General features: G+C 43.1%; 1 protein-coding gene across 3 annotated transcripts; it reads left to right on the top strand.

Annotated features, from left to right (window-relative positions):
* Positions 1 to 70: 70 nt before the first annotated feature.
* Positions 71 to 4,836, top strand: ATP23 (ATP23 metallopeptidase and ATP synthase assembly factor homolog). 3 transcript variants are annotated; one of them, XM_080632135.1, is made up of 6 exons: positions 71 to 273; positions 971 to 1,016; positions 1,120 to 1,201; positions 1,463 to 1,600; positions 3,237 to 3,320; positions 4,286 to 4,836. In XM_080632135.1, exons 1-6 carry the CDS (start codon positions 90 to 92, stop codon positions 4,487 to 4,489), a joined length of 738 nt encoding a protein of 245 aa, XP_080488261.1. In that variant the 5' UTR covers positions 71 to 89; the 3' UTR covers positions 4,490 to 4,836. The 3 variants fall into 3 exon arrangements, with proteins under 3 accessions (XP_080488261.1, XP_080488263.1, XP_080488262.1); XM_080632137.1 differs by lacking the exon at positions 971 to 1,016 and having other exon boundaries at positions 231 to 273; XM_080632136.1 differs by lacking the exons at positions 71 to 273; positions 971 to 1,016 and adding an exon at positions 507 to 691.
* The last annotated feature ends 5,328 nt before the right edge of the window (positions 4,837 to 10,164 follow it).

Here is a 10,164-nt window from a genome sequence, read left to right as displayed (position 1 = left end):
TGACGGGGAACGAGCCGGTGATTGGTGCTAACGTGCACCTCCCCTCGGCCTTGCCGTCAGGACGGTGACCGGCAGGGGTGGGGTTGGCCATGGAAGAAGGGGGTGCTGCGTCGCCGCTGGCGACCGAGGAGAAGGTAGAGAAAGAGGAGGAGGATGACTTAGGCTACCGGCTTTTCCCGGAACGGAATAAGAATCCTCAGAGCTTCCTGGTCCGCAGCTTGTTCACCTACCACAACAAGTGCCAAGTGATGCTGAGGATGACCCTAGAAACGAGTAGGTGCTTCCCTGCCCCCTGGCGGGAGCGGGACTGGCGCTGGCACAGCGGGGAACGCCTGGGTGGAACCTGGGGCCTTCGTGTCTGCCGCCGGTACGGCCAGCTGCGCCTGGCCGTGGTGACCTTGGGCCCGCAGGGTCTTCGGGTTGGAGCTGCTACCTTGCCGCCGCTGCTCACCCCCGGGGCGGCTGGGCAGCGCCCGTACGGGTGGCGGGATGGGGCTGCTGCTTTATGAACGCGTTAGCTTTGGTTAAGACAAGGAAAACACAATTTCAGAAATGGCTGTGTGCTGTTTTCCTATCAGAAGGTCCTTCTCGGCTTCTTTCCCTTGAAAATTTGAGAGGATTTGTCAATTTTTGGTTCATTTATGCTCTTCTCACAATCTGATGTTGACTGCAAATGTTACCAAACCCAGTGGTAACTATATGCTATTATTTATATCTACTACTATTAAAAGTGTCAAAAGCGACATGATTCCTGAATGATTTTCTATATATCATGGTTCTGTATCACTTTCTATAGCCTGAGCTGTATGAGATGCCAGTTGCATTCCATTAGGACCGAATACTGCAAAGTACGAATTTGCATGTGTAGTGCTTTCTTTTTTTTTTTTTTCTTGACTGCCTTTATATTTTGATTATAGATGACTTGCAAAACTTTTGTCTAGAGAAATTGATTGCAGCAATGTTTTTCTAGATCCTTATGCTCAACTTCTTCTTGAGGCTATGAAGCAGTCTGGTTGGTATGTAACCTAACTCATCTTGTTCTGTGCAATAACATCACTGTTATATGGAGTTATTAGTCTTTTTCAGATTCTTCCCTATAACTTTGTTTGGATCTTTCAGCACTGTCTTCAATGACCGGCACTTTTCTTGTGAAAACTGTGATGCCTGTGTTGGTGGAGGTTTTGATTCTGCCACGTCTCAGGTAGGCAATGGACATTGTTTTCTTTCAGAGGACTACAATTATTTTTTTTTAGTGTTTTGTTACTAGGATTAGTCATGAAAACAAAATAAATGGACAATATTCTATGGTATCAGAACTAGTACTCTGCAGAATGATAAGGCTGTAATGTTGAAAGCACAGATCTAAAGAGTCTAAATGCTGTAGGTGATAAGTACTTGATCTCTGAGAAATAAGGGAGATGTTGAAACTTATTGAAAAGACTGCTTATCATTTCTTCTACAGATTGTTCTATGTCAGAACAACATTCATCACCAATCCCATATGAACCGGGTGGTCACACATGAATTGATTCATGCTTTTGATCACTGCCGTGCACATGTTGACTGGTTTAAAAATGTCAAACATTTAGCATGTTCAGAGGTAAGTTAAAAGGCTTCTAATATTGTCATTATATTAATTGTTGATGGTTATGGGGGGTGCTTGATGTTTAAATGGGTGTGCTGTTACACAAGCCTTCATGTGGTTTAATCCTGTTAATATGTTTTATTCTTTCTGTCAGGTCAATCTACGTAGCTGTATTCAGAAAACAAATTTTTAGTTTTCACAAATATTAATATGTCAATGTCATATTACATAGAATGTGATCACCGTGAGTATCACAGTATTATTAACGAATGAGAGTAGTTGGACATAAAAACACATTCACACATTAATCAAATATTTATAGGGCTCTCTTTCTTCCCTGCAAGTCTTGGTATTTTGTGTAGTTATCACAGTTGTATGGTTAACACCTTATTTTTGTTTAGATCTTTTTTTGTTAACCACAAATGTCTTTTCCTATATTTTTTGATTAATTGTGGTGTTGCTGCTCCACTGTGTTCCTTCACAGGCTGCAAGGAGACAACCTATGTCACTGTGATCTTTACAGGTTGTAGGACAATCTCTGCTCTTGTGTCTGAAGCACCTCCTCCCTCTCCTTCTTCACTGACCTTGGTGTCTGTGGGGCTGTTCCCATCATATTTTTCTCACAGCTCCTATGTAGTATTTTTAATTCTTTCTTAAATATGTCATCACAGAGGTACTGCTGGTGCAGTTGATGAGCTCAGCTGTCACCAGTGGTGGGTCTGATTTAGAACCAGCAGAAATTGATCCTGACATGCAGAGGAGCCCCTTGTCTCATCTCATAGATGCCACCACAGCAGGCCCCGCACTGCCAACATCTTGCCATGTAAACCTAATACAATAATTCAGAATTATTAACTATTACCTACAATTTTTGTCCAAAATCTACACAGTGCAGAATAAAGCATGTAAGTCTCAAACATAAAATTAGAGAACATATATGAAACAAGAATTTGCTTGTTCTTCATCTTATCTAGGTTATTTGTTTGCTTCAGGTCTATTGATAAGTATTTTATTATATAGTGTTTACAATTTGTATTGTCTGCTTTTTAATTTTTACATTTAATATTTTCCATGCATTCTCACTCTTGTATTTAATTATAGGAAATCTAGTTTTAGTTATATTTCCTAACCAAGAGAGTAGGGTGTGAAACAGTTGGCAGACAAAAGAAATTACAATGCACAGGACAAGACAGTTGAGCTAAAACATACATACTTATTTAAATGTGCCTTTTCCTAAAGCAGGAGGATTGCTCTCTCCTGGTTATTGCAGCTGTAGTCTTTGAAAAATATCTGCCTTTCTTCCTGACTCTTGTATCAGCTTCTGATAGAGTATTATTTCTGTGTACTTTTAGCAGTTCACTATATATATTTACACACACACATTCATATGATCTCTTCTGCTCATTCACTTAAGCTTTTGGAATGTGTAAGACCTTGTCCCTGGAGAAACTTACAGGTTCTGTAGTAATACTTCATAGTTCATTGAGTCTGAGAGGGTGGATAAGGGTAATAAGTACTTAATAAGTAAGAAGTGGCCCTGGGAATATTCTCTACCAGCAGTCATCAGAAAGAAAAAAAATTTGTTACAGCTTTTTTGACTTCATATTTCCATGTGTTTCTCTGATCTTGTGGCTTTTTTTTTCCTCAATAGATTAGAGCTGCTAATCTCAGTGGGGACTGTACACTGATGAATGAAATAGCAAGGTTTAAATTTGGATTGAAAGGACACCATCAGGTAAAAACTGTAGATGTTAAAGTCTAATGATTTTCTGTGAGCCATCTTTACCTACTTGATCTTGGCCCTCTACACTTTCATAGCTGAAAATATCAGAGAAGGAAGTAGATGCCATGAACTTGCTGCTTTCTCTTAATTAAACTTTAATAACCTTTAATGATATGATTTTTTTTCCATGTTGTTATTTTTGTAGGAGTGAAATCCCTGAATACCTAGTCTTATCACAGAGCATTACCACAGACAATGGATAGTTAATAAGGACCAAAAGAAAAACAGGGTTTTCAGGAAATGCAGTGGGATTACCTTACCCACTGTAAGTGGGTAAAACTCTTAAGTCTTTGAAAACTGGAGAAAGGTGAATGACCAAGGCTCTAGATAACCATGTGTGTGAAGTCTTACACAAATAATTTTTTTTTAATAGTAAAGATGATGGGTTGAGTCCCAAATACTTGCTCATGTCAGAGTGTCAGTTAGCTTGTAATCTTTATCTTTAGTAGGCAAACTGCATAAGCAAAAGTTACCATAAAGAGAGGTATCAAAATGAAGGCCCATAGAGGAGTCATTCCTTTACATTTTATAACAGAAATAAGTTGGAAACAGAAAAAAGTTGGAAATTTTATAACAGAAAAAAGTTGGAAAAGTGCTAACTGGTATTTATGTCTGTTTCTGACATTTTTCTCTTGTGTCCAAGTCAAATTGTACAAATATTTGATACTTAGAACAAACGCCAAATTGTATTTTAATTCTTGTTCTAAGAAATTCTCTGATGGTTTATCTGCACATGAAAAACTAAACCACATAGTTAACAAAGGACAGAACAAAAATGCTTATTACAGGTATTGTTTGATTCTTCTGTGATACAAAGTTATTGCATATGTAGTAGGAGTTAATAATTGAAAAAATCTGGAAAAAATTATTTATACTAATAATGACAGATACTTTACTTTATCTGATTCCCACTTTAGACGTGTGTACGAGACAGAGCAATACGTTCCATTCTGGCTGTTAGAAAAGTTAGCAAAGAAACAGCAGAAAAAGCTGTGGATGAAGTTTTTGATGCCTGCTTCAATGATCTGGAGCCTTTTGGAAGAATCCCTCACAGTAAAACAGATGCAAAACGTGCTTTTAGAGACTTTCAGAACAGAGATCGCTACAACGCTAATTTGTAAAGGAAAAAAAAAAAACATGAAAAATTATGTTAATATCTTACTATTCTGTAACATCTGGAGTTACAGTCTACGCGCACAGTGCTGGTGAAAAGGGGCAATTCTATCAAATGTATAGATTTTTGTAAACTTCTTCCAGGAGCGAACTTCCATGGAAGTAAACAAAGTAAATGAGCAAGGCTGAAAACTGTGTTTTGTCACCTCTTATTCCAGCGTGGTAATTTAGTACACCAAATGACTTGTCAAATAGCTGTCTGCACATTTCAATGAACATTCGGCTCAGTCTCACTAGGACTTGTTTTCTAAAGATTTTGTTGTTACTGAATAAATCTTTTCATAAAATCTTTACATTTGCACCATCCTTGATACACAATCATAAACCTGGGATCTTCATCACTGCATTTTAAAAGGCACCTGAACTACAGCTCTTGGGCCTAGGTTTAATAACTATGGCTAAACCTCAAATTGAATAAACTGCCACTTTCTTTTTTAACACCTCATGAAATTCTTGGAATTCCAGCTAATTCCATCTAATTAATAATTAATAATTCCATCTAATGTTAACTTCACAGTTATCTTCCTTTGGGTTTTTAGGAATTTGATAATTCTGCTTACCAGATCAAACCTACATGCTGGATAAGCATTAGTGAGTTTGTCCATGAGGTTGAGTTTTGCTGAAGAAACTGGTGTAACTCACAGTCTTCCTACACTTGTTAAGTCGGTAAATCCATCTGAGAATAGTAAGAAGTGGCTAGCATCACCCTAAGTCTGGGATAAGTTTTTCATTCCTATGTTATTTTCAAGTATAAGGAATCATTGTCATGGATGCAAGAGAGAATCACATTCTCTTCTTTGCTGAAATTAAAGGTGCGATTCACCCACAGGCACAGTTCAGTGACACAATCACAGAATGGTTTGGGTTGAAGGGACCTGAAAGATCATCCAGTTCCAACCCTCCTGCCACAGGTAGGGACACTGTTGTGGTTTAAGCCCAGGCTGTAAATTAGAACCACGCAGTTTCTACTCCCCACCCACCCCCCCAGAGGGATGGGGAGGAGAATCGAAAGAATGTAACTCCCACGGGTTGAGATAAAAACAGTTCAGTAACTAAGGTATAACACAAATCACTACTGCTGCCACCAATAATAATAATGATAAGGGAAATAACAAGGGAAGAGAATACGATACCGCCCGCCGGAAAAGAGCCCGACAGAAGAGGATGTGCCCTTCCGGGGAACTCCCAGTTACATCCCTGGGCATGACGTGCTGTGGCTAGTTTGGGTCAGGTGTCCTGTCCCTGCTTCCTCCCGGCTTCTCCTCCTCCCTGGCAGAGCATGAGACTCACAAAGTCCTTGGTCAGGGTAAACATTCTGACCAGCAACTGAAAACATCGGCTTTATCAGTATTATTCCCAGGCCGAAAGTCAAAACCACAGCACTGCACCAGCCACTAAGAAGGAGAAAAACTGACTGCTGCTGCTGAACCCAGGACAGACACCTTCCACTAGACCAGGTTGCTCAAAGCTGTATCCAGCCTGGCTTTGAACACTGCCAGGGATGGGGCAGCCACAGCTTCTCTGGGCAACCTGTTCCAGTGTCTCACCACCCTCACAGTAAAGAATTTCTTACATAATCTAAATCTCCTCTCTCTCAGTTTAAAACTATCCCCTCTTGTCCTGTCACTACAGGTCCTTGTAAAAATTCCTCTCCAGATTTCTTGTAGGCCCTTTTAGGTAATGAAAGGCTGCTAGAAAGTCTCCCTAGAGCCCTTTTTTCAGGCTGAACAAGCCCAGCTCTCAGCCTGTCTTCATAGGAGAGGTGCTCCAGCCCTCGGATCATATTCATGGCCCTCTGGGCTCTCTTCAGTAGGTCCACGTCCCTTTTGTTTTTGGGGCCCCTGAGCTGAATGCAGTACTCCAGGTGGGGGCTCACAAGAGCAGAGTAGAGGGGGAGAATAGCCTCCCTCGACCTGCTGATCGTGCCTCTTTTGATCCATTCCAGGATACGGTTGGCTTTCTGGGCTGTCACACACTGCCAGCTCATGTCCAGCTTCTTGTCAACCAACACCCGCAAGTCCTTCTCCTCAGGGCTGCTAATGGAAATGTGGATCACCAGTCAAAGGTTTGTAAGATTAGCTGCTGTGATAGTTATGGAAGTTTCATGCTAACTGGGCCTTAGCTTTCCCTAACCTGGCCCCTAGCTTCCTGAACAACATCCCTCTATTCTTCCCAGCGACCTATGCTTGCTCTCACGTTTTATAAGCCTCTTTTTTCCTTCAAAGTTTCCTCAGCCGCTCCTTATCCATCCAAGGAGGTCTCCTGGCCCTCCTGCTGCACTTCCTTCTAGTTGGGACGCAACACTCCTGAGCTTGTAGCAGGTGATCCTTGAATATCAACCAACAGTCTTGGGCCCCCCTGCTCTCTAGGGCTATATCTCATGGAACTTTACTAAGCAGGTTCCTGAAGAGGCCCAAGTCTGCTCTCTTGAAGTGCAGGGCAGGGAGCTTGCTGCACGCTCTTCTCACTGTCCTGAGGATCTCGAATTCGACCATCTTGTGATCGCTGCATCCAAGGCTGCCCTGGAGCATCACATTTCCAACCAGCCCTTCCCTATTGGTGAGCAAGAGGTCAAGCATGGCACCTCTCCTTGTCGGCTCCTCTATTACTTGCAGAAGGAAGTTGTCTTCCACACAATCGAGGAACTTCCTGGATTGCTTGTGCTGGGCCGTACCGTCCCTCCAACAGATATCGGGGTGGTTGAAATCCCCCATGAGGACAAGGGCCTGTGAGTGTGAGGCTGTTCCTATCTGTCTATAGAGCACTTCATTCACAGAGCCCCCCTGATCAGGCGGTCTGTGACAGATCCCCACAGTAATATCCCTCACAGCTGTTCTCCCTTTAACCCTGACCCACAAACTCTCTGTCAACTGCTCACCCATTCCCAGACAGAGTTCCATACTCTCCAGCCTATCCCTAACATAAATAGCAACTCCCCCTCCACCAGGCCTGTCTTTTCTAAAGAGCCTGTAACCTTCCATTCCAACACTCCAGTCATAGGAGCCATCTCACCATGTTTCTATGACACCTATTATATCATATTCCCACACAAATCTCTAATTCCTCTTGTTTGCTCCTCATACGACGGGCATTTGTATAGAGGCATCTGAGCCGAGCTCCAAATGAAGCCGGCTCATTGGCTGGAGCAGCTGGAATATCTCTACATTGCTCCGAGCATTTATTATAGGTGCTGGCAACTGACTGGGAGTGATGGGATGGAGTGATGCCCCCCTCCCCCAACACATCTAGTTTAAAGCTTTCTTGACCAGCCTGGCAAGCCTCCTACCAAAACCGCTCTTCCTCTTCGTTGGTCTGACCAGCTCCACAAGTCTTTGGTAGACCTGGCCTCCCAAATTGAGTCCAATGTTCTAGATACCTGTCCTGGGTTCAGCATAGCAGTCACTTTTCTTCCTTCTTAGTAGCTGGTGCTGTGCTGTTTTTTTGACTTTCGGCCTGGGAATAATACTGATAAAGCCAATGTTTTCAGTTGCTGGTCAGAATGTTTACCCTGACCAAGGACTTTGTGAGTCTCATGCTCTGCCAGGGAGGAGGGGAAGCCGGGAGGAAGCAGAGACAGGACACCTGACCCAAACTAACCGAAGAGGTATTCCATACCACAGCATGTCATGCCCAGTATATAAACTGGGGGCAATTACTCGGAAGGGTTAGATCACTGCTCGGGTGGGGGTTGGTTATTGGTCAACGGGTGGTGAGCAGTTGTATTCTCTTCCCTTGTTATTTCCCTTATCATTATTATTATTGGTGGTAGCAGCAGTGGTTTTGTGTTATACCTTAGTTACTGGACTGTTAGTATCTCAACCCATGGGAGTTACATTCTTTTGATTCTTTTCCCGTCCCTCCGGGAGCAGTGGGAGGAAGGGGAGGGAGTGAGAGAGCGGCTGCATGGTTCTGAGTTACCAGCTGGGCTTAAACCACTACAGTTCTTTTTGGCACCCAACGTGGGGCATGAAGGGTTGAGATAATGACAGATCTGACTGGAGTGTGTCTAATTGTATGTGTGATAAGCATTCATTGTTTCGGATTAACAGTCACTCATCAACAATGCTGATTCATTGGCTCTCAAAATTGTTGCTCTTGATCTCACAGTTTCAGCATGTCGTACCTTACTTACAGCTGGCATTTGCTGCGTTAGTATTTATCGGCTGGGGGCCTTGGGCTAAGGTTCTTGTTTCATTGTACTTTATGGTAATGACTTGTAATACAATAGACTCATTGATCATGAAACTGATCTGGCTTGCATTCCCAGTGTGGTCACCACCTCTATACTTTGGGAAGTATATAATAGAAGTGCATAGCAATTACACATCTTTTTTCCCCTCCTCGGTGGTCAGCCTATGAGGGAGACATTCCCACACACCCTAGTGACAAGTACAGCAGCTGCTCAAACTCTGACTACAACAGATAACGCAGCTACTCCAGCTCCAAGCACAGCAGCTATACCAACCCCAGCGGCAAGTACAGCAGCTACTCAAACTTCGACTGCAGCAGACAGTGCAGCTACTCCAGCTCCAAGCACAGCAGCTACACCAACTCCAGTGACAAGTACAGCAGCAGCATTTGAGAGTTCTGAAGATTTTGAATGGCCTTTGGGTACCTTGAGACCTGCCTGCTGATTATGCTGAGGATCACCATGTTGGCACACATGCAGAGCATGTTTTATCCACGACCATTTCATCTGATCTCGAAAGTTAAGCGGAGTCGTGTTTGGGTCCGGGAGTGGGGGGAGGAAGGAGAGGGAGTGAGAGAGTGGCTGCGTGGTTCTGAGTTACCAGCTGGGCTTAAATCATGACAACTTCCTTAGGCAAGCTAGGTAAATAAAGTTGAATTTGGGAAGAAGGCAGCTTTTTGTGCAAGCAGAACTCAGACCTGCAGGATCTCAGGAAGTTCTGGCCATAGTATTGGCTGCTTCTCACTCTCAGTATATTTTACCATTTTCTGAGTGAATGGCTGCATGGTACTTATTTGTCAGATGGCGTTCAACCACGACACTACGTTTACAATATAGTGCCATGATAAAAAAACTGTAATGGACAATGCGTAGTTAAGGTTAAGTAAAAAGGCTGCTTCACACGAAAAGCCATTCTTTGCATCCAGTGCCTATTTAAAAATGTAGTGTGTTTTGAGTGTTCCCTAGAGAAGAGGTAGGCAGCTAGTTTAATTAGTACAGGGGTCTTGCCCAGAGTTAGAGAATTGATGGCTGTGTTTTGTCTAATGTTGTCTTAAAAGCAAATGTAGGTGGGTGTAGAGTGCAGGGAAACACTGTCTAGAAAGGAAACTGAATGTCTTAGTTTTGGGGTAGCTGGAGAGCTGCTGCAACTGAACTGGGACAAAATCTGCCTGTTGATTGCAAGTGAGGGCCTTGCTCTCACTGTAAGAACTGGCTGTTCTGCAAGAGTTGGACCAGTCCGTGCTGCCACAACAGCCCCCCTTCCATAGCCTCATGGCCCTGCAGCTCAGCTTTGTGCTCATCATTGCCTCCATGGTGGAGCAGTTCAGGGAGCCCATCTGTCCAATGCATGGTTCAAAAAAAGGGAACTGATCTGGGCAATTTGGGGTCTCCCCTCACAAGGGATGAAAAGCCATGAATGCATAGCTGGAGGGT

This window comes from Psittacula echo (genome assembly GCF_963264785.1).
Source record: "Psittacula echo genome assembly, chromosome: 1".
Taxonomy (NCBI): Eukaryota; Metazoa; Chordata; class Aves; order Psittaciformes; family Psittacidae; genus Psittacula; species Psittacula echo.
Note: the sequence above shows the minus strand (reverse complement) of the source record. Positions and strands in the feature narration are given on the sequence as shown.